Raw genomic sequence first — 24,714 nt, forward strand, 5'->3', positions numbered from 1 at the left:
GAACGGGAAATCGGAGCATAATCTATTCATGCTGTTTTACAACCTACATACACCCAGCAGAAAAAGCCAGTATTTTCTTTTCAGCATGACAAAGTTCTAATCTTTGCTCAGTTAAAACAAATGACATGAAAGAGAGAATTAACTATTAATTTAATTCAAATTCAGTTTTTTAATAAAGTACAAAATATTCAATCCTCTAACCCATTCATTCCTCCATCCATGCAGCCAGCTGCACTGTTGTTCTTATTATGCTTTTTTTTTTTTCACATCTCCCAGTTATAACCTGCAGGTGTTGTTTTGCACACTTGGATTACTCTGGCAGGTTGACATACAAGAAAATAAATAAGTGGTTTAGAGCTAAACAGTAATGAGATATTTCTTTTGTTTGTCTGTGTTGCTTGCAATTACATGAAGTACTTCATATATGGTCAAATTAAAGAGCACAAAATAGGGATTAAGGAATGATCAGATCAATCAATACCCTTTGGAAAACTTTTCCAGTAAAAATCAGCCCTCTGATGAGATTACAATGCTTTTAAGGAGGAAATAAAAGGTTGGTGCTTGCCAAAAATGTAGGGGTTGTCATTAATATGCATCAGTCAAGTTTTAAAGCCTTTGTTTTCATTAATGCTTAGCTACAATATCACAACATATAAGTAAAAGTAGTTTTTCCTAAGCTGGAGAGCCTCAAACATTTACTCATAAAATGGGTCATTTCATTGAAAAAACTGTTATTGCATTAGGTTATTCCCAGATCATTTTAAGCAGAAAACAACTAATTGTAACTGGGCTGACTTCAGTTATCTACAGCAGATTATTTATTTATTTTAAATTAAAAATAGTGCTTGACCTGTTGCAAACAGAAACTTTCAGCACTCTTTCATAAAAGCCAGAGTTTTAGAGTATATTACTAACGGAGATTAATTTTAATTCACTACATCCCTCTTGTATTGAATCTATACATAAAGAAGTTTTAGGTGTGTGTAAAGGGAAAAAAAAGTTTAGTAATATGTGAACACTGGTTCAAAGCAACAAAAGGTTACAGAGAATACAACAACATCTGGGTCATATTAGACAGCAATTGTTTCCTCAATTGAGCAAACGTATATAAGCATAATGTTCTCTGCTATGTGTGGGTGTGTGTGTGTGTGGGTGTGTAGGAGAGAGAGGTTGTCCTGGAGTCTGTTTAACATATGCGTGTGAAAGCTAATTGCTTCCAGAGGCAGGATGTGACATGAGAAGCTCCTCCCTCTCTGCTGACCTGGCACCAACACACACTCCCTCACACACAATAGTGCACAGGAGAGTAGTAACAGCTCACCCAAAAAGACCCTGTGAGTGAGGAAAGCCATAAAAACATAAAGAGACTTTTGGGCAGCAGAGTGTGTGTTTGTGTTTAACCCGTCCAGGCCTATTCATATGTTTGCACTTGTCAGCGTTTTGTGTCCGTGTCAGTTTTTGGGTGATTGACATAAAACTGATCAAAGCATCTGGGAAAATCTTTTGGCTTTGGAATCTTGGAATCTCGGATATCATTGATCCCAACAGTTTAGCCACGCTCTTGTGAAAGCACCCAGCAGGTTTGGAGATTTTGAGAGGTTTAAGAGTTACCCAAATAAGAAGGGAAGGGGACAAGCTAAAAGTTGTTTTTTATTCTTGTGCTTTTCTGAGGTAAAATATAATTTAGCTAACTTAGATGTCGCTGACCAGCTTCCTTTCCCACATATCAACTTATATCTGAGCAATACCAACTATATTTGTTGTATTTTCGAAATGTTAAGCTACAACTTTGTCATATAATGACTTGAGTATTTTTCAACAACTGCATGTTTGCTCTGTGGTCCAAAACGATTCAATTTAAGAGATGCAGATGTCCTGAGGGGGTGATTGTCCAGTGACATATGTTTTGTGGATCTTGAGAAAGCTTACAACCTTTTCTCCCAAGGCATTTTGTAACTGTGAGAGCAAGGAATGCTGGGAATGCTCCTAAAGTGTTGGTTCAGATTTTGTGGCGTTTGTGAAGTTAATATTTAATGAAAACATGTCATATCAGTAGGAGTTTGTTAAAAGTGAAAATAAACCATAAGAGTTGGAAGCTAGCAGCTTTTCAAAAATAGACTGCTTTCACTGATTAGCATATTAAAACAATTTAAACAGAAACTGTACATATCAGTTATATATAAGACTTTGTTAGCAAATACTATACGTCCAACATTTCACAAGGAATAATTATTACATAATGCTGCTGTTTTGTTTATCTGAACAACCATGTTCCTGTATGGAGTTACCCTGGGTGTGTCCAAACTCTTTTGACCAATCCGACTGAAGCAGTAAATGTAGGTCGCAGCCTTCATGGACATCAAAGTGAGAAGCTAATAATTGACTGATCTAGCCTTCACATTTATTACCACCCATACCCCACGTATATATCCTGTCACCTAACAACCATAACAGCACTAAACATAAGCTGCCGAAAATCAAGCTTGAAGTCTGGCTGAGTGGTTTTATTACTTGTTAAGTCCTTTTAATTATTTGAATGATTAATTAAATTAATGTGTCCTTTGAAAGCATCCTTTGAATTTGGTCACACCCCTTGATTAGGCCCTTCTGAGCACCCTTTCTGGCTTTTTGAAAACCTTAAACATGAACACACGTTGATAATAATACCAGAGCCGCCGATTGCTATGATAGCAGATTTGCTAAGTTGTTCATGTTTGCATACCTGTTTGTTCCACGGTTGACACTGTATTCCAGATCTTGTGATATTCACACTGCCTTGGTAGAAGCGACCCCTGCCATCATAACATGTTGCTGTTGACAACAAAGAAAACACTGGGATTACGAAACTTGGTGTTTTATTGCCGAGTTTCTCTCTTCTGGTTTGTTTTTTCATACTTACTTGTTATCTGATCTTTTTGGAGATCTGAAATAAAATGGAAAAAAAAAAATCGAACGTCAAGAGGAAACAGCACTGGTAAACTCATTTTGACAACATAAACAATTATATTAAATTGTGATATGACACTAAGTGGAAGAAAACCAGAAATAGAATAGGATGTTGGAAATGATCTGCTTGAAATAGTTTTTTGGGTTTTTTTAAAAGCTATATGAAAAGGACATCTATGCTTAAGCTGTATTATCTATTACTATTATATGCAGATGAAACTAAAATGCATATGTAAAACTCACAGCCTATACCATCCTGGCCTTTGAGAAATTTAAATCTACCCACAATTACAACCATTACGAATATACTTACATATAGAAAAACTATTAACTATCCTTTCAGCTGAAGTGTCACTGAGGAACACTAATCACAGTTTTGAGATGTCATATCTTACCTACAAAGGGGATATATGTACAACCATATGGGTCAGTGTGAAGACTTGGTAAGGCCTGACAGTTGGGTAGCAGTGAAGTGAAAATTTGGGACCCGGTGACTGAGCTTAAGAGTCCAGCCTGAACTGAACCAGTCCCCTCCAGTGTCAACCACTCCTTATGGCAATAGAGCTCCTTCACTGCCAGGCAGTGCTCTCTGTTCCAAAAGTGAAAAAATGAATTTAGATGATTACATGGTCTTAATGTATTTATTGCTCTCCGCTTCTAATTTAGAAACAGCCCAAAGGGAAATGTAGACCACACAGTACCTGCAGACCGGTTTAGGGGCCGAGCCACCTGATGGGTTGCAGTCAGGGAAGGCAGAGTGGCAGAGCAGTGAGAGTGCAGCTGGGTTACAGAGTCCGCTGAGGCCTTCCAGCTCGGCCAACCAGCTCTGAACCAGGTATTCCTGCATCCCTTCAGGGTCCGAGAGGGAGGAGTTGAAGAAAACCAGAGAATCGTCTCGAAGATTCGTTCGACACGCATCTCCACGATATGCACTGCAGTAGCCTGTGATGCCTTTATGACTGCCTGGTGTCTGTTGTTGCTGATGGTGTCTGTTGGAAAGAGACAAACAGTGTGTGAACAAGTATTTGTTCTCTTGTGTCTCTTTTTCAGTTTTTTTCTTATTGTTTTTGGACAGTTTATGAGTTGTAAGATAATCATCAAAATTTCATTGGTTTTAAGTTTGCACTTTAACTAGACCACTCGTAACAAATAGTGTTTGTTTTAACTTTATAGAGGTAGTCTTTTTGTTGTATCAGATTGTTGTTCAAGTACTAATGTCCCAATTTATAGTGTAGCATTCTTCTTAGGGTTTTCTATTGGCAACATGTAGTAAATCTTTTACATTCTCCAGCTCACCTAATGATGAACAAAAAAACTTGAATAAAAAAAAAAAAACTGGCAGTCCCTCTTTTACTGCTTTGCTAGACAGTTAGTGAAAATATTAGATGTTTTTCACCTGAAATATCTCAACATGATCCAGATGTTAATGGTGAGTAGCTGTAGAAGGTTTACATGGATTGCATGCTGTCTGCTGGACTTCCTCGCTGCCTCGTGAATGAACATCTGTCACATTTTATGTAAAAACCTGCCTGTGTGCCAGACTCCCTCTATTCCTGTTTTTCTCCTGGTTTGATGTTTGTTTTTACTTCTCCATTGCCTGTCATACCTTCAGGCATGGAAACACGTTTATCCCTGTGTGTCATTTTGACTCCTCTAAACGCCTACATCTAGACGCAGGGGTCTCAAACTCCAGTCCTCGAGGGCCGCAGTCCTGCAACGTTTAGATGTGCCTCTGCTGCACCACACCTGAACAGAATAATTAGGTCATTAAGGCTCTGGCAAACTGATCTACACAAGGAGGAGGTCATTAAGCCATTTCATTCCAGTGTTTTGTACCTGTGGCACATCTAAAAACTGCAGGACTGCGGCCCTCGAGGCCTGGAGTTTGAGACCCCTGATCTAGAGCTAATGGCTTATTTTCAGACCCAGGTTTTTTGTTGTCATTCTGTTTTACCGCATTTACAAATTCCAGATATCACCTCAGGGGAAGATTGGTGCTTGTGCAAAGTTAAAATCAAAGTCCATTTATCCTTGTGTTTTTCCTTTTTGATGTTCAATTTCTATGTTCAGATGTGGTGATAAGATGTCAAATCACAGCAAAATGTTACCGTTTACCTTGTCTATGGCCTGCAGCCTCTTATGCCCTCCACTTTTGTCTTCAAGCAGTCACTTTCTAATGCATTTTTTTCCTACCTACTAAGTCTGTGACTTTTTTATGTGTATTAGTACAGCTAGTACAGTTACTGTCTCTGCAGTAACGTATTTAAACCCCAAAAAGTTAAAGGTTTCGCATGGGGGGTTCATAAAATAAAGTAAAGACTGTTAGGCACAGTCAAAAAAAAAAAAGGCAGCGAGGTGGAAATCTGTGCCCTCAACATTTACTGACCCCCTCCTGGAAAAAATGTATAAAAGTGTATAAGATATATAAGTAATGAAATGGCTACCCACAGTTCAAAATGGGAAAGAAAAGAGAACACATGATCCAAGTGAGGATGATCTTGCTTGCATGGATTCTTGATCTTAATAAGTTAGAAAATAGCAACATGAACCAAATTGCTTACTCAACCTTTCACTTACTTTGTCAAAGGAATCATAAAAAGTTCAAAAACAACTGCAACAGTGACAGGCAAGTCTAGACGAAGACTTTATATGAATTTGGTCAAATTTGATGAAACGTACCTGAACTATAACTGGAATGCCAACTGATCTTAAAATTGGCTGTAACATAAGACAAGAACTAAATATGTAGAAAAGCACCTTACTCGCACACTTCGGCAGTTTTTGGATCTGTGATGCTGTTGGCCCCAGTGCATGGCATCATGAACTATTTAAAACACCAGATGGTCTTAAACATCAGTTGTACTGCACGAGTGAACTTAAAATGGGCTCTCATTGTTCCTCAGAACCAAAATCAACCTTTTTTCCCCTTTTTTATGACTTGCATTTCAACCCTCAGAATTAAATTAGGACACACACTGGCCACTTTACTAGGTGCATCTGTTCAATTGCATATTTACAAAAAAAAAAAGCAAATCACCCAGGTGCAGCTCAATGCATTTAGTCATCTAAACGTGGGATAGACATGCGTAAGTTCAGCACAAAGTGAAAAGTTACTAAGTTCTAATGAGTTGTACCCAAAATTAAAGGTTTTTATTTATTTATTTATTTATTTTTTAATGTTCAGTCCAAAAATAGCATATAAAGTCTTTTAAAAAGCTTATTAAACATCTCTACTAGGGGTGTCGGACACATATAGAAGGCTGTGTACATAAACATTCAACACATTAAGAAAAGACCATAAACTCAAAGATAAAAAAGGCATCTTTCTTACCTCCAGTCTATAGGAAAGAGGCAACGTCCAGAAGACACCAGTTGAATGAACCCGAGTTGAACAGTGAGAACAAAGACACAAGACAAATGGGAAAGACAAAGTTGATTCATATGTTTCAGTCTGGGAGAGCGAAAAGCAGCCATGGTGCTTTTCTCTTCAAGTCATAGTAATCTGTGAGGGGACTGAAGGACAACCAGGTGGGAGCGGAGTGTGTATGCAGGTGTGGTCACTGTCATTTGAGGATGACTGTGAGCAGGGTGTGTTTAAAGCAAGAAACAGCTGAAGCAACTTAAAGCACAACCATCTGGCAGCTAGAACAACACAAATAAGCAGCTGGTCACAACAACCACTCATCAATAAAACAGTTCAAACTTCTAACTAATAAAAAGACTTCCAAGTCTTTTTCGATGGGAGTTTGATGGCAATGAAAACTATTTTCTCTACATTACCTGTAACAGTGACTCTGGCACTTTTTTTAACATTGTTCGCTCCACCGCTGTGTCTGTTGGAGGCCACACATGTGTATAATGCTGACTTAGTCACCGTTACTTTAAGAACGGAGAGTATTACATTTCCCTCCAAAGTCTCCTCCACCGAGGCACCTGACACCTGGAAATAAAATCATAGATGAGAGAAAGGTGTATTGGATACAGATCAGATAAGAAGTTTACATCATGTCATAAATGTTGTTCTTTTTCAGTTTTTAGTCATTCATGTGAATACCATTTAAAAGTAATTTATTACTTATTTTTTTATCAAAACATGAGTATGTAAGTGGATTCTCATTTCCATATAAAAGATGACATATGTAATGACCTGCAATGTGGGAATGTGTGAACGAATGAGGCTAGGCTAGCTGCTGACATGTGGCTGTGTCTATGTTTGAAGTTGCTTTTCACACCGTCTGTTTTGGGACCCGGCATCTCTGATATTAATGGCCTTAACAAGCTGCCAGAAAATCACCTCCCAAAGTCATTTTAATCAGGACGCACAGACACGCAAACAGACCTAGTATTTACAGCTATCAAGGGCCTATAATCATGTTGTAACATCCTGGGCTATAAAAGACCCAGACGGTATGTGATGTAAGTCATACGCTTAATAGTTTGCATGAGGAAAGTATTGTGTCCTTGTTAAAAATATCACCTATTTAACATTCTTCTTTAATTATAGTCAAAAACTTAGAGATTTCTTAGGCTGTGATTCTAGCATTTACTTTGAAACACTTAGAGCCAATCATGAAACAAAATTCTCACATTGCTCTCATTTAATAAGACCAACATTATTATCTAACCTGATAATAATGGGTATTATTAGATAACTGCGATGCAATCTCTTTAAACCTTTGTCGCCATGATAAGAACTCCCTGCTGTTTATATCCCTGATCCCATGGCCCGTCTGAAAGCTCACTAACTGCTTAATCTGTGTGAATGCAAGTGTAAAAAGCAGATATCAAAAGCAACAAATGAAAGTGTAATTTCTGTTAGAGTTATTAAAGGTAAGGGATTCAACGGCTGCGTTTCTACAATCTCACAACTGCTCATTCTGTTTTAGTTCTGACACAAATAAGTGAGCCCTTTTTTCTGCACCTTCAAAGGAAAAATATAAATGCCAGAACATATTACAGGTGGCATCAATCTCAATTTGTATTTTAATGAATGCTTACTGCAGATTTACCCACTTCATGCCAATGATTGCCCCAATAAATACAATTAATGTCCCTCATAAAATGTGATACCTATGTAACATGAAAAGGATTAGAAGGTATTCACCACCAGAGATCAACTTCAAAGAGTAAATGTTTTAGGTACAAGTCATACAGGACTCCTCCTGTCACCCAGGAGTGAGCATTGTGGAGCTTGAGAGAAACTGCCATTGCCTGTGTTAATAGCTCTTTCTTTTTGCAATTTAAAGAAACACTGCTGCTGTAGTTAGGGGACCCGATTGTACTGTTAACGATGTGGAAATACTTTGCTGAAGTAGTTTGACTACCTTTTTTTGAATGAACATCTATATATCATAAGATTTTTATTTATTCTTGAGATCATGAGCTATCAGGAGAAATGTGGTGTCCTAATAGTGGAGAACCAGAAGCTTACTGTGACCTAAAACCAACACTAGAAGAAAGGAAAACAAAATAAAATGTGCTTTTTAACCCCTCTAAAGTTTTCAGTGATTGTGAGATTTTATAAAAGTTTTGCAACAGCAGCACCATGACAAGAGCATCATTCCCCTTCCAACAGTACGGAGGTCAACAAAGTTATTTACGCAATACCTTTAAATTGCTTAAATTACAATACCATTACTGAAAATATACCTCTTGTTAATAATATTTTAAAAAATACAATTTAAATTATTCATTCAACCACATATAGAAGCTCCACATAGAAGCACTGAAGAGTCTATTATTTTTCAAAAATGATTTGTAGTTTTTTTGTTTGGTTAATTAAATGTCATTGAGTGTCAAAAATCACTTTACATTCAAAATTATTTAAATACAAAATAACAACTAATAGATAAAAATAACAATTATCTACATACTTTACTAGATGTGTAAATATGTTTTGAGATCATTACTTAAAGTAATAACACAACTGTATACTCCACAATTTATTGTCTGCCGTTGTAAGAGGACAATTACATAATTGTGCAGACAATAAGAATAAATTTTATTTAAAAAATGAAAAACAGAAGAATTAATTTTAAATGTCTTCATGTTCACATGCATATGCACGTAAATTAAGTCCAACCACTCACAGTATTCCCATTTTCCAGCCAGGTGATGGTGGGAGTAGGATTTCCAGTGGCATTGCACTCCAGGGTTATCTGGCTACCATAATCTGCTCTCTTCTCTTTTGGAACTCGCAGGAGTCGTGCTGGAGCTGAGCAGATACACAAACACAGTGTCATTTTTAACATACCAATAGAAAAAAATCATAAATTCAGCCTGCTTGAAGTACGTTTAACCATGCAAGCATGAAAAGTAAACATCATACTTTGTACTTCAATGGTGACGGGCTTTGAAAAGGCCAAACCAAAGCTGTTCCTTGCCACACAGCGGTACATCCCAGCATCCTCCGTCTGGATCCTATGAATTTTTAGTGCCCCATAATCAAGAATGGTGACGCGGTCGCTGATCTGGAAGAAATTTGTTTAAAGTGTTAAAAGTTTGTTTAAACTTTTCAGTATTCCAAGATCATGTATGAGTCGGGAAAACCATTATAACCATTCAAAAGTTAAATGAACACCAAAGCTTCCTTTATTATAACCCTGAGTGGGTGAGATGTATTAGGCTGCAAGGATTTTGCTGTCAAAGTTGATGTATTATTATGAGGAAATAAATGTGAAGCAAAAATATTTTGAGTTTAACAAGCATATTGGCTACATAGTAAAGCAGTCACAGTAAAAGCAGTCTTGGTTGTGGTCTTTTTTACGATTAAAATGCAAAACAGCGAGCACAATTGAGGATTTGAGAATAACAACTTGTGGTGTTTACTTGCTTACCCAAATTTTCCTAATTTAATTGAGTATCTTTGGGATGCACATCAACCAACAAGTCCGATCTGTCAACATCTCACACTTTACAGCATTTATAAGATCTGCTGCTAACATCTTGGTGCAAGACCCCAAAGCACGTCCTTAGATTTCTAGAGGAGTCCATGTTTCTTCAGTTTTGGGCTGTTTTAGCAGTAGAAAACAGTAGAAGAAGGGCCCAACATCCTATCGATCAGGTGGTCATAATGTAACGTGTCATTGGCCAAGCAAAGTCAAGCAAAATATAACAAATTAATGGGTGAAAACTCTTGCTAGTCTTCACATAATTTCTCCCTTTTGAACAATTCTTCACTTCATTTCTAAAAGACACTTTGGCCCACCATCCACTTTGACAGATATCGTGTTAAAGATATACTAAAGGTGCTTACCTTGATAAGCTCATCGTCTTTGAGCCAGGTGACATCTGGTTTGGGATGCCCAAGGGTAACACAGGGCAGCACTGCTTTAGATTCTATCAGTAAAGTTACGTTGGTAGGTTGACGCTTGATCTGGGGCTCTGGTTTAGGGAAAACGTACTATTTTAGGGTTCACAAAGTTTTTACTTATAGTCTTTATTCTAAAACTATAAACTTTTAGAATAAAGCTTACTCATCTTCAGCTGAAGAGCTCCACAACTCTTTGCAGCTTCTCCGATGCCGTTGCTGGCAATGCAGCAGTACTCTCCGTTGTCTGAATCTTTCACATGAGGGATGGTCAACATCTGGCCCTGCTCCTTGGTAAGGTATCGGTTGTCATAGTACCTGAGAGAGCAAAAGGGAGTGTGGTGATGAAGTAACCAATTTAGATTTTGTTACAACTTCTGAATTTTCTATTTTTACATTTTACAGACCCAATGCATCACAGAAGAACAGGTTGCATCTGCTTTATTTTGACAAAAAGAATCTGTAATCAGAACATTTATGCGAGTCTCACTTTTAGTACGTAGTCACATTAAACTTTAAACCTAGCATCCGAGATTAAATTCCTATGATATAACTAAGCATCTGTGGCCTTTTACTAATTATTTAATTCTCCTAAATTAAAAGTAGTAGAGGCTTACGTTCATATTTCAGGTCTTAAATCTCTGTTGCAATGTTTTGCTAAAATCCCATTTTTCATATGATTGTTCACACTATAATTTTAATGTGATCAGCATCAGACTCCAATGTGAAAAGTCTGTGGCCCTTCAGTGACCTGCATCTGCAGGAGAACATGTGGAATCTCATGCAGTATTTTGTGTTTATAAAAGTTAATATGGATGTCAGCATGGTTGTCCAAGTGCAAGCTGACAAAATTATGACTAGCTCCATTAATGCTGTCTGCTGTAATGCCCATAAATGCTGCTGTGGTACAATTTATTTTGGAGGAAACCAACTCTAGTAATAAGACACAGCATCTCGATTTGATTAGCTTGAAGCACAACTGTTCTGCACAGACTGTAAATAATGAGATGCAGCTGAAAACCTGCAAATCCAAAAGCAACAGCATGTAGTTATTAATGAAGTCAAAATATCCTGGAAAATGGACTTGTGCTGTTCATGTTGTCATGAAAAAATATGGGTCACATCTGTGTAAAACAGCTGGAACGTATTCACTGTTCACTCCAGCTTGCAGGACATCACCTGGGATATATAGTTGTGATTTTGGATTTTTAAATTGTAGCATTTTATTGCTTTCCTGAAAAGTATCAATACTAACTAGTTCTGTCTCTTCTTTCTTTTTTTTTTAACTATGTACGTAACATGTATATGATGTCGCCATCGAAATGTGGTAACTTTTAGAAGAGAATGCCTAAAATGATCAAGAAACTGTAAACTTACATGATTGGCTGATTGTTTTTGGTCCATGTAATAGAAGCACTGGGACTTGACTCCACCTCACAGATGAAGGTGGCATTGTGATCAAGAAGAACATCCACTGTTTCTAGTAAAGTGATGATACGAGGTGCTAGCCAATAAAGAAAAAACAAAAATAGAAAGCATTCTGTTACACAACGATCTAAATTCATTAGAACAGGAGATTCACACATTTGTTGAAGCAGCTGAAATAAGTTGCTTGTTTTCCACAACCTGGCAATGTTTTATTTGGTACTTTTGCTTAGTCTGTTTTAATATGTCAATTTAACCTAATTACAGTAATTTCTTACTTGAATTTAGGATTTGAAAAGTACAGATGATAATGCCACATGGCAGTAAAGTGCTTGTAATCACTGATATGTGTGGGATATGCATCAATCCTGCATTATGCCACCATGACTGAATCTCAAGTAGACATTAAGTATATTTTAACTACAAAATCAGAAGATGGAAAGCCATGCGTCGAGTCCGTCCATTGTAAACAGTATGTGCTCTACTTTCTGTTGTCAGACTGCCAAAATGTGAAATTTTAGTTTGATTTAACAGAGAATAATCTCTGTACCTCATACCATTTTTTTTTTCACTAAACCAAAACCAGAAACGTTTGATCTTTTTTTTTTTTTTAGCTCTGTTACATAAAGTATGAAACAGCAGGAAACTTCTTAGAAAATGATCGCTTGAAGACAATGGTCTTCAAGAGGTAATAGTAACTGTTTACAGTTGGCCTCAGATCAAACACATTCGGATTTCCTTTCAACTTAGAAAAATCTAATACACCAACAGTTCACAAAACAAGAGAGGAAGTGCACTGGGAGCAGCAGCAACAAGAAAACATGAGAGAAAAGAATAACAGTATAAGGACATTGTTTTGTCTCTTGAAATAAAAATTTCTAAATGACTTAAGTGAAAGAATTCAGCTCTCGCCTTGAGGGCTTGGGTGCTGCTTGACTACTTGGTGCTTAAAAAAAAAGTTAGTACCAACGATTCTTCAATGAGCTGAAATGTTGGCTTTAAAGATTATTACCATCTCAGCTTCCCTAGCTGCATTTTCTTTTGAATATTCTAAATATGCCCTGCAGAAAAAAGGAGAGAAATTTGCAAAAGGGCAGGTTTTGCATGAATAATTTGGAGTTACATTCCACAGAAAAAGCCAGGAATAGGTCAACCTACAAATGGTAAGTCTTAAATAGGTGAATGTCCACTGTGTATTTTGTTTAGGTTTTTTTTTTTTTTATATAACCTATGAAGGATATCACCATTTCAATCCTTTTGGACAATTTTACCAAAAGGTGTTGAAAAAATTATGGTGCAAGATATGATGCCATTTATTTAATACCTTTTCTGACTAATGACTAATGTTGTTTGTATTCATGTGAATAGTAATTTAAAACAGAGGCTGTTTTTATTTCTAAGACAAATATGCAATCCATTATTTTTTTTTTTATGTAGTGTCCATGTTATCTGACAATCCCAAAACCTCCACCATATCACTTATTGCACAGAAGCTCCTGAGGCTCTCTGCGGACAGAAAGGCCACCTGTTGCTCTCTGCAGCTTGCGTAGGTGCTCCACACTTTCTAAGCATGTCTGCCTGCAGGCTCATGAACTGTTTGTGCTAGCATTTGATATGGTGTTCATATCACATGTCCGTAATCCAGCGCTTCACTCACTGCTTCAGCAAGAGGATCTAACCATGCTTGCTGTGATGCAGTTGCCTTGTATACAGCTGAAGTGCTGTATATTAGAATGTGTGACACACCTGAGGCTTTCAATTTCCTCTGTCACAAATTACAGACAGGGTATCCTAAGTTGTAGGGAGGAAACGAAGTTAATCAAATTTTGGCTAAGTTGGCCTTTAGACACCAGCTCGTTTTTCATGCTGTGTATGAAGGTTATCGCTGTAGTTCACTGTAATTATACTAATATTTTTGGACAGTTGCAGGAAACACTATTATCTTTAGGAAAAGACAAAAACACAGTCAAGCAACTGGGATCACTGAAGAGTTTCTGACTTACCTCTCTGTGTGCTGTAAGCTGAGGTGACCAGAATCATATGAAAGGCAAATATTTGCTCCAAAGTCTTCATTTTGGCTCCAAAACGATTAAACCGAGTAAAACATGTGGTCGAGGAAGCAAAATAACAAACTGACAGCTAGCGTCCCACAGCAGATAAGGAGGTGATCTTGTTGCTTCACTCTTTGCCGGGGACGACCATGAGCTCTCTCTGGGACAGCTCTGTCACTCTGCGTGTGTTTTAACTGGGTGATGGACAGTGGCAGCTGCTTAAGTACAGGCACTGGGATTTTGCAGCTATGCTGAGCTCAGATGGCTCCTAACACAGCAGGCGCAGTGGTCAACAACACTGACAGGACACTTTATATTTATTCAAAATCAATCACAGTGGGATGTTTCTGTTCCCTGTCAGGAATCTAGCAGAAGCACAACAAATTTATTGCAGGATATAAATTCAATCATATCACAATTGTGCCTAATCATCGCTATCAAACTATTTGACATCCATACCATTGATATTTTCTACAAACATGTATTCACAGAAGATTGTTATGCAGCTCACCACTTAACAAAGCACACATCCAGGATACACAGAATCCAGGAGACAGCCTTTGTGTCCACCTGTTGCCTGTCTGCCTGAACTTTCTGTTTTATTTTAAGAAAGGAATGGCATTTCACTTCATTCACTGCTCATCCATCCAGCATCGAGGGCACTTAGCTATTGTACTCCAACAGGAAGTCTGTGTCTTTAAGTCATCATTAAGGTGTTTTGTATTTTGGGGGGGTGGAGGGGAATGTTAACTTATGATTTGTGATTTCAAGAATATGTCAAACAGTGGCAAAAATTACTTTTCTGATATTTCAGCATGCAATACTGTAATTGTATGCAGTATGTGCAGCAAGCAGATGTGAATAGAATAGAATAGAATAGAATAGAAGTTTGTCTTGGCCAGTGGAAGCCATACAAATGATTTAAATAGAAGGGGTATGCATATAAATATTTTTCAGTTAAACAAGGATCTATTTACAATAAAAAGGAAAGTAAATGTGTTTACACATTTGGGCAATATTTATTTGCTTAGTAAATAACTCGTGCTAAGATCAGAGAAAAGTTATTAAAAATTGTTATTTGGTGCAATACCTCCCATTTGGTGAAAACTATTTAAAGTAAACCTGTTTGTTCTTCTTTTTATTGTCCACTAGGTGATGCTGTCTGCTAAGCGATAGCTTAGCTTCTTTTTCGGTTATTCTACAAGAAGCCAACAAAGGGAGGCGGGAGGGACACTAACATATCTCATATCATATTAAAGATGGCAGCACTGGAACTAAATAAACAGAATAGAAACATACACAGTGACAAAGTAACTGACCTCTCTAAAAGCCCTGGCTTTAGAAATCACGAGAATGTCTAGAGATCCTCTGGCTCCCTCTGCTGATCAAATAGCGGTCACATATAAAACCAATACTTTTTAATGTATATTGTACAAAATTCTAACACTGTCTTTAGTGAGTCAAAGGTCCTTTTTTATGGTACATGCTGTGCTGTTAAATAAAAGACTTTTCCAGGCCTTCTGAAGATCCTTTAAAGATTTTGTTTGGAACTTGGACTGTGATTGATTTTAGCACAATTGTTACACTTAAAAGGTTTTAGAGGAATTGATTTTCTGTTAAAGCAACACAATACTGCAGAGAAATAAGGAGCACCCAAGCTGAGGAATGTAACCTCGAGAGGCCCAGGCCCTTTGTACAGACAACTTATCAAACAACACAAACTTTGTCATGATCTATGTCTGTCAGGTCTTCAGGTGTTTTTGCAGCAACTAGATGATTACCAAAAAGCTACTTGCCAAAACTTGCCTAACACTTGCAGATGGATCTGTTCAAGGGAGACTCAGCATTCAGTTCCAAGTCAGATCTGTCCTGGACTTTCTTTTAAAGTATAAAAAGACACTTATTTCAAATACTGTCCAAATAAAAAGGAGATAATTATATATCCACAAATGTTCATCCAATTTCATAAAGACTCAATGAGAAAGAAGGAAAAAAGGGTGTAATGAAAGAAGGAAGAATGCCCAGAAGAGTTGTAAAACAAGTTAAAAAGCTAAGTTCAAAGCTAAGAAAAACCAAGACAAAACAGTTTATCATATTCTCAAGCCCACTGGTTGCTCGAGAATATGATAAAACTTCAAGACTTCTTTTTAAAACGTGGCACATGATGACTGCTCAGTTATGGAAATGTACCTGGTACATTCTGAAAAACTGACCAGTAAGTTTGCGAAGAGTACTTGATAAGTTCTGGCAGAGAGACTTTTTATGTTTTATGAAGGTTCCAAGAAAGTGTCTTGCAGGTTCTGGAAAGTCCCTTCTAGATTCTGGAAGCAGTCTCTAAGTTGTGGAAAAATACCTGGACCCACAAAGAAATCTTGGACTATAAGTAATGCCTGGTGACTTCATTTTAAGAAAAGTCTTACACATTAAAAGCCCCTTAGACCTTAGGAGAGCTCCTATAGTGACACGTCGTCGGAGCAGTGAGAAGAACTTTTAGCAAACCTAACAGTGTCTTAAGAAGGGAAGACGAGAAAGATATTCTGTAAAATGGATATAGCTCTGCCAGCAGCTGCCTTTGTCCTGTTTGGTTTCACATCCTTTACTTCCCCATTTTATGTTACTTGCTTTGTCAGATCAAACAACTTTTTACAAGCAGGCAAACACAATAAATTACTGACAGCTGAATGTCCACATTAATATCAAATAGATGGCTTTGTAAAATGGCGAGAAGTTCTGGAAAATCAAAAGTAAAGACAAGGATGAAAATAATCTGTGATCAAACATGTTGATGTTGTGTGGCAAATAATTAGATATTGCATAGCTTCATCATTGTGACACACTTTTCTTAATCCTGTCAATGTAGGATCAGTTAACTTCTTTCAATTATCTAGTGAGGGCGTGTTTTTTTATGTTATTTTGTTTTGAGCATCAACCAATCACAGTCCCTGGAGGATAGCATTATGCATAGCAACAGTCAATCACACATCCTCACTAAGACAGCAGTTTATGTTGTCTCCTTGCTCAAAGTTTCTTTCTGCAGCTGGCCGAATAAATTATTCTTTGACTTTGAGAATTCAGACTCTGGTAAGTTGGGAGAAAGTGAACTGTACATTCTGAAAGGTTTGCAAAGACGTTTCAAAAGTGCTGGTAAGTTTCAGAAAGTGCCTTAATCATTTCTGTACATTCTAAACTTTGCTGTATAGAAACACAAATTGCCAGTTTAAAACTGAGTACTCGCTAAATTCTCTGAAGACATAATTGTTATACCGTAATGTTGTACGCTACCTAGTAACAAAGGGATGACGGAAAAAGGGAAGTGTCTTTGAAATATAATAGAAAAGTTGTTTTAAAGCAACTATTCCAAAGAAGCCATGCCTCTAGCATGGCACAAGCCAGGGGTGTCAAACTCCAGTCCTCAAGAGCCGCTGTCCTGCAGTTTTTAGATGTGCCGCAGGTACAAAACACTGGAATGAAATGGCTTAATTACCTCCTCCTTGTGTAGATCAGTTCTCCAGAGCCTTGCTAATGACTTAATTATTCTATTCAGGTGTGGTGCAGCAGAGGCACATCTAAACGTTGCAGAACACCGGCCCTTGAGGTCTGGAGTTTGACACCTGTGGCATAAGCAGTCGATCGGACCTTCAGAGTTGTGATGTATTGATGAAGAATCTGCTTTGCATGTTTTAACATATGCTTGGTAAAGCAGTTTGAATTAAGCTGCTGAACTTAGCAGCAAGAAAGGCTTAGCTACTAGGAAGCTTAATCAGATTCAAAGATTTGAAAATCCTCGAGTCTCATTTCGTTTGTACACGCGGTTTCTCTCTCGCCATCTCTCTGCTTCCACCTCTCTCTCTCCCTCTCTTTCTATCACTTTCTCTCTCTCATACATGCTCACATTCTAAAGTCAAGTCAGATCTAGTGTCAGTCAGCCACTCCCTCTGAGGATTGTCTCAACGTGTTCTGCAATAATTAACCAGCTGCTGTGGGGTTGCTACACAGCCTCACCTCCTGCAGCACCAACTGTACTTCAGACCTTTGAACGCAAACAAATGCACAAACATTCGACTTCTAAACATGTAGTGGAAATCTACATCATTGTTTAGAAGATCAGACGAAAGACTGGCCAGGTAGGGAGAACTTGTTTTTGATCTTTCATAGAGAGCGGTTTTGATGTGGCTTTCCACAGAACCAAACACTGAAAAGATGTAGGATTGGTATTGTTTATGTTATGTGAGTGAATTGGCAGTTTTGTTCCTTATTATCTTATTAAGGGATATAATTATTGAGGGTTTCAAACAGAATTATTATGATTAACATTGTGTTAGCAAAACAAAGGCTTTGAATTGCTATCTATTGGAAGCTAATTATAAGAGGGAATAGGCACATGCACAACTTACAGGAAGACAATAAGATGAGTAACTGGGTGTGCACTGTGGCTTTTCACCCACCGGCCATCACTTTTTCTGATCAAAAGTGAATAATATAAAAGGCATTTAAACTGGTTATTAACCAGTTTAAATTAAATACTTGCATTGGGCTTTTGTGAATTGAGGGAAGTCGCCATGACACAATTGGAAAACTGAAAAAATACTATTTATGTGTTATGAAAGCTTCTTTCTGTTTTAGGCACTAAAATTATTTTTATGAATAATGCATAGAATTTTCTTGTTGGTGAACATAATCATGTAGTTCAAATAGGTTGCTTATTGATGTACAACATCTTGGGTTTTGACCTGTTTTCACGGGGAAATGATCTATAATCTACTTTTGTATCCACAAAATGCACTTTTTTTTTTTACTAATTATACCGTTAAAGTGTTTTATTCTTTCAATCATTTTTAAGCTTTAATCATTTCTAAAAATAAAAATAAAAAAAGATGTCATGTTGTGGCGAGACATGGGGGTGGTATGCAAGCGTCATGCTGGGGGCGATGCTTTTTTTTTTTTTTTTTTTCCAGAAACAAGCAAGCTGGTCTGGTTTGGAGAGAACCATTGAGCTAAATGGATCTGCTGAAATCCTGAAAAAAAAAAAAACTTGGAAGATTCAAAAGTGTTGCAGGGACTCACCTTCTATACTTATACTTCAATGATACTTAAAATTGAAATAAATAAATCCCCTTGAAACTAGAATAAATGTGCATGTCTAACAACATTGGAGGCCATTTAAAAATTGCCCCCATCTTCATTAAATTTAACACAAACAAATGACAACAAAGCAAATTCTGGGAGCTGTGTAAAACTTCATTGGGTTGCGCCGGGTTCTGAGCACTTCTTTTGTTCAACTGTCAACCAGACATGAACAGCGCAGACATTTCCTTCACCACAACAAACAGGTTGGGGCAGATGAAAATTCTAAAAACAAAACAAAATGTCAATTAAATGAACCACTGCTGCTGTTCCTTTTACACTGTCAAAGAAAAACGGAGGAAATAAAAGAAGAGTAGGAGCAAAGATACTCCAGCAGTCGCTGGTTCCAGTGGGAGGCTTCAGCGTCTGTGGTCAAAATATAAACAAATGGTTTGCCCTACGCTGTCATCACTGGTTACTGGGTGGAGCACTGTCATTAAAGCTCCTGGAAACATGCAGGAAAAAAAAGAAAGTGAAAGAGTAAAGGGACGGTTAGGGAGAACAGGATAAATATAACTTCAGACAGAGAAAGAAAGAACTGGAAATCTTTTTTTAAAAGCACAGAAAGAAGAAATCGACTGGGACAAAGACAAAATCAAGAGGTTATCTCAGATTTTCAATGTCGGAGCGGGTAAGACTTTTATTTTCTAGTAGCATTTTGAAAGGATTGACACTACGATGGTTGTACGAGTGCAGGAAGACCAGTTTTAGCATTGTCGTTCCACAGGTTTCGTGTTGTATACTGCTTGACGCTTTAGGATTCAGCATGACTGCTTTGTATTTGTGCTGACAAGTGATCACAGTTGATCCTGTTGTTTTTTTTTTCTCTGCAGTAGCTGAACAGAGATGAACAAAGCTCCTCTGCCTGCAGTGATCCAAGCAGGCAGCGGGAGGGCGCTGTCTAGGTGATTCAGGGCTTTCTCTTTTATTTTTTTGTTTTGTCTATGTTTCTGATATTTTTCTGGAAAACATCTTAATTCCACAAAAAAAAAAAAATAAACTCACTACAAACATTTCCCGTTTACAGTCTCTTGTAAAAGTATTCAGATCCCTCGACCAAGATTTTCACAATTCGTCAGATGCATCTTGAAGTGTTGGAAGGGAAAAAAGTGTTTATAAACAAACAAATCTGAGAAGTGTGGCATGTATTTGATTGCAACATGTAGAAATGTGAAAGAAAAAAAAGTCAATGGACATGAATACTTTCGCAAGGATGTTGCATTTCTCTGTTCTTTACTTTTCTGTGCAACATATTTCATTTATTTGTTCATTTCAGAGCAGGGTTTTTGTCACTTTTGAACACCTACAACTGTTACCTGAAGGACCAGACTCAGCTGCACCTCACCTATTCTCAGGTGCGAGGCAGAGCGTTTTAAATTGCTTCTGGTTTGTGAGAATAGTTGAAGGATAACTAAATGAGCCCTACAAAAGGATGTGAGCAACATCACATGTGTCTGTGTAACAGGGGCATGGTGGGCAGGTGATAGTGGAGGGCTTTCTGAACATCTCCTGGGGAGTACGACGACCAATCAGACTGAAGATACAGGATGACAAACAGATTCTTCCCCTTCAGTCTCCAACTTCAGTTGATCCCACCAGTCAAAACAGCCCCCTTGGGAGCAAAAGGTTTTTTTTTTCACTTTGATCATTTTCACATGGAAAGGTAAAAACCTTTGTATGACTGTGGACTGATGTCATTTCCTGGATGTGTTTCTGTGTAGTACTATGTCACGATGGGGAGAATACAGCGAGGTTCACCAGATAAAGGAGCCAGAGGCAGCACAAGAAACAATCTTCACAGATCCTCTACCAGGTTAATTTTTGATCTTTTACACACCAGCACCATGTTTTCCCACTTTCTTCTTTTTTTTCTAAATAAAAGCACCCTTACAGATTTATCCTGTTCTTTTATTTTTCTTTTCAAATGTTTTAGATCCCGTCAGCCCAATCAGCCCTCTGGGGAGCAAAAGGTTCAGAGCTTTTAATACATTTTTTTTTAACACAAATATTCATTTAAAACTGTAAAAGCCTGAGGTTTATAAGGCAAGTAATGTTTACATGAAAAGGTAAAAAACTTTTACCTTTTCAGGACTCTGTTATTAGTGATGTCATTTCCTGGGCCTGTCTCTTTGCAGCACTATGTCACGATGGGGAGAATACAGTGAGCTTCACCAAATAGATGAGATGGCAGAGACAGAGGCAGCACAGGAAACAGTCGTCAAAGATCCTTTGCCAGGTTGGGTTTTACGTTTCTATGGTAACACTTTATTTGAAGAGGTGTGCACTGTCATAAACATGACATATCAAATGAAGTCTTCATGAACATTTATTATGGTTATCATTGAGTGTCATTCGATAAATAATGACACTTTTAATGCAAAACGGACACTTTTAATGTAAATTTGCATTACAAGTGCCATTATTTAACAAATTACAATAATGGAAGTATTTGGTGCACCAAGTAGATTTTGGAGCCAACATCACAAATGTGTGTTGTCACCTGACATATCACCACCACGAAATCTACAGAGTCATAGAATACAAAAGAACTGGCTGCTGCACACAGGTCTTTTTGGGCCATGAGTGTGCAGATGTTTCTTATAAAACTGGCAAAATTATTATCCCTGGTTTGCAAAAGGCAACAGAATGGTCAAAACATTGCATCAGTAACAAATAAAACTAAAAGTAAAATAAGAGACCTTTGTTGTCAGCTGCCCGATTTGAGGATTTAATTGTTTATATGAGAAATTTTGGTTCACCGCTTATTAAACTGTGTTACCTATCTGGTCATTTCAAAGGATTTTATTTCCAAACAACATGCACCGTTAAAATGTTACTTTCTTTTAGCATTTAGGGTTACCTTTGTGGACACATAGCATAACATAGACTGTGTTAAGCAATGGTTGCCAAAGTTTTCCAAAGTCCAATCTGGCTATTTTGGTCATTGTGGGTTCACAAGTTTTCATACAGCTTGGGGGCCTTCTTTGTCCTTTTACTGACCGGTGTTTTGCAACGGAAAAGAAAAAAAAATCTTTCTCTGCACTTAAATGGTGCTTGAAGAAAACCTTATTTTGTAGGATTGAAAAAGATGTTTTTGCGTTCCACAGGGCCTCCGGTTTATGAGACCGCCACCCTGCGTCCTATGAGGCACAGGAGCCCTGAGCTGGAGCCAGAGTCCAACCTTGTTCGCTGCATGAGCGATGTCTCGTTGGTGAAGAGGAGGAAGGGCAGGGGCAAGTCAGCAGCACAAAGAGAGAAAGAAAAACAGCATCGCTTTTCTATCAACGGACATTTTTACAACTACAAAGTAAGTAACGGGGCTTGAATGAAGCTGTTTTTACTTTAACACTATGTCCACTGGTTTCTCACTCCACATATTCATTGATGGGATTTTTCAATGTGTTTTAGTGATGTTATGTTAATTTACCTGTTAATATTTTATGTTTAATATAAAACTCGTTATTTTGTAGATTTCCAAAATGTTGGTGGTTTTAGCAGAAATGTTGCCTAGGGAAAGCCTTACTCCTCCCCTTCATCCTTAGTTAAGCAGTGGACAGTTAAACATTACATACAGAGGCAGATGGTTATATATATTGATCAAGGAAAATAAGTCAAATGAATGGAAACTAAGTGAAGTGAGATAATTCCTTTACTATCCTTGAAAAAAACTACAAAATCAAAATGTTACAACAGGACAAATTGAAAAAGTAATACACAGACAGCTAACTGAGCTTCCAATCTTATCCCGCATGAAATCCTGAGCTACCTCTTTTTTTTTTTCATTGACTTTTGCAGACCTCTATATTCACTCCATCATTTGACACTTCAACTAAAGTTCGCATCTCGAGCAGGATGACCACAGACCAAGTCATCGAACAGCTGCTAAACAAGTTCAAGGCAAGTGTAGAATACTTGCTCTTACAGCACATTTTTGTTTTTGCTCAGTCAGGAAAATAGCGAACAGACCACATGTTAAATTATCTAATGTTTATCTTTTGATTTGTTTGTAATGCAGATAGAAAATGATCCACAGGAGTTTGCATTGTACTGTGTTCACCAGAGTGGAGGTAAGGCTGAGCTGTTCAACCTGAAACCAATGAATAAATGAAAAAGAGTAAAGACGATCCAATGTCCTTGTTGTTTTTCCTAGAAAAAAGAAAGCTGAGTCACAGAGATCATCCACTGTGGGAACGAATCCTGCAGGGTCCCTCTGATGACATCATGAAGGTATTCCTAATGGACATGCATGAAGAAGAAGTCAGCAATGACGTGAGTTACAGCTATGGCCAATGAGATTTAATGTTGGTCTTTCGTTAAATAAAAACTGCTTCATGACTGTGATCCATTATTTTCTTATTAGTGTTTTATGTCGATCACAGTTTGCTACCATCCATTTGCTTCATGAAAATTTAATACAGGTTGTCAATTAGTTCCAGATTTGGGAATCTAAAATTTAGTAACCCTATAAGACAGGATATTCTTGCATTCTCTTCTCTGTTCAATAAATTTCCTAGATGTCCCAAAAAATCTGAATGGGAATTCTTTAGACAAAAGATAAATTTATTAATGTAAAAAAACAAACAAATTTGTCTGAACTTCCCTCTAGCACAAAGTAGTGGACGTTTTCTAGTCTGCTGACTGCAAATCTTGCAAAACAGTTCATCAAAGTCCACCATTGGGTCACAGATTTACAGACTTGCCTTACCTTTTTTAAGTCTTAGTGTATTCATTATTGTAAAATATTTTACATTTTATTCAGTATTAAAGCTATATTTGAGTGAAAGTCAGTCATATTTTTCTTTAAACACCACGTTTCCCTTTCCTGTGTTCAGGTTGCTCAGTATCTGAACTTGGAGCTACCCATCTTGGATCAGTTTCTGCTCAAACTCAGAGAGGAGGAAAACAGAGAGATTCAAAGGGTCATCAACAAGTAAGAGGGCGATTTTATTCACAAAAAGGATTTTATGTTGCCACTGGGGTATTATCTTGAAAAATCCCTAACTTTACAAGTGCTGCATCGACACTGCATTAATATTTTCATCTGTCTGTCACAGATGTGCTTAAAAGTGCAGTTACATTGGTTGGCCTCTTGGTGGGGCCAGGCATCATTTTAACTTGCATGTTTTTTGATTCTCTTAATTTTTACTGATAACTTTCCTACATTTGTGTTTGTGTCAGGTACCAACACCAGCACAGACTGCTGTCTCATATGCTGAGCTTTAAGACGTCCCCTCACATTGAGACCAGTGTCTGACCACTTCCGAACTCAGTGAAAGGAAGAAAAAGTATCTCTGAGGAACTCTAAACATCTGAAAAACTTTTTCTTATTCATAACATTTAGGCTATGAAAAGGAGTTTGGAAAACAACATAAAAAACACATATGATACTGCACAGAATTCTGTTTTGTCCTAAAGAACAATTAAAATTTACAGCTCTTTTCCATAAATTTGAGGGGGGTTTTTTTTAAGAAAAACTGTGAAGTATTCAGTCACACATTTTGTTGCAAATATGTTTATTTCAGTGACTTACTGAATTAAAAAAGTGACAAATATAACCTTTTTGTGTTGTTACTTCTGTAAGTTTAAATACAGATAGCACACCACAAATTTATATTAGAATTGGTCAGCATTTATCAGGTAGAACAGATGAAGATTAGATGTCATAAAAATCTCATTAAAGATTTGTGTGGAATTTCGAAGGTTTCACATCTCTGTCTGGTAAAATAAAATATATGATTCATTTCATGTATTATGTATTTGTGTTTCACAAGCTTAGAGGCCATTAAAAGTCAAACGGTAAAACAGGTAGAGTAGATAAATGCTGAAATGAGGTAAACATTGTCAGAATAAGACTGTAAC

At 37.4% G+C, this 24,714-nt stretch overlaps 2 protein-coding genes across 5 annotated transcripts in view; one reads left to right on the forward strand and one right to left on the reverse strand.

The window, feature by feature from the left end:
- The window catches only part of musk (muscle, skeletal, receptor tyrosine kinase), a 31,734-nt gene extending 14,573 nt beyond the window's left edge, over positions 1–17,161 (reverse strand). The window contains exons 1-12 of the mRNA XM_032570608.1: positions 13,684–17,161; positions 11,633–11,759; positions 10,422–10,573; positions 10,202–10,329; positions 9,275–9,416; positions 9,036–9,160; positions 6,727–6,886; positions 6,278–6,284; positions 3,648–3,935; positions 3,342–3,535; positions 2,900–2,923; positions 2,723–2,811 (exon numbers count right to left, since the gene is read on the reverse strand). Of these exons, the coding sequence (XP_032426499.1) occupies positions 2,723–2,811; positions 2,900–2,923; positions 3,342–3,535; positions 3,648–3,935; positions 6,278–6,284; positions 6,727–6,886; positions 9,036–9,160; positions 9,275–9,416; positions 10,202–10,329; positions 10,422–10,573; positions 11,633–11,759; positions 13,684–13,753 (1,506 nt within the window). The 5' untranslated portion in view covers positions 13,754–17,161. The remainder of the gene's footprint in view (positions 1–2,722; positions 2,812–2,899; positions 2,924–3,341; positions 3,536–3,647; positions 3,936–6,277; positions 6,285–6,726; positions 6,887–9,035; positions 9,161–9,274; positions 9,417–10,201; positions 10,330–10,421; positions 10,574–11,632; positions 11,760–13,683) is intronic.
- Positions 17,162–17,693: 532 nt separating this feature from the next.
- Positions 17,694–24,233, forward strand: rassf6 (Ras association domain family member 6). 4 transcript variants are annotated; one of them, XM_032569760.1, is made up of 14 exons: positions 17,695–17,855; positions 18,687–19,486; positions 19,689–19,760; positions 20,132–20,210; positions 20,321–20,481; positions 20,577–20,668; positions 20,789–20,825; positions 20,991–21,091; positions 21,963–22,162; positions 22,651–22,752; positions 22,871–22,922; positions 23,006–23,124; positions 23,688–23,785; positions 24,034–24,233. In XM_032569760.1, the coding sequence occupies exons 3-14, from the start codon at positions 19,702–19,704 to the stop codon at positions 24,107–24,109; spliced, it is 1,176 nt and encodes a 391-aa protein (XP_032425651.1). In that variant the 5' UTR covers positions 17,695–17,855; positions 18,687–19,486; positions 19,689–19,701; the 3' UTR covers positions 24,110–24,233. The 4 variants fall into 4 exon arrangements, with proteins under 4 accessions (XP_032425652.1, XP_032425651.1, XP_032425649.1 ...); XM_032569758.1 differs by having other exon boundaries at positions 18,687–19,760; XM_032569759.1 differs by lacking the exon at positions 18,687–19,486.
- Positions 24,234–24,714: the final 481 nt, after the last annotated feature.

Source organism: Xiphophorus hellerii, chromosome 8 (assembly GCF_003331165.1).
Source record: "Xiphophorus hellerii strain 12219 chromosome 8, Xiphophorus_hellerii-4.1, whole genome shotgun sequence".
NCBI lineage: Eukaryota > Metazoa > Chordata > Actinopteri > Cyprinodontiformes > Poeciliidae > Xiphophorus > Xiphophorus hellerii.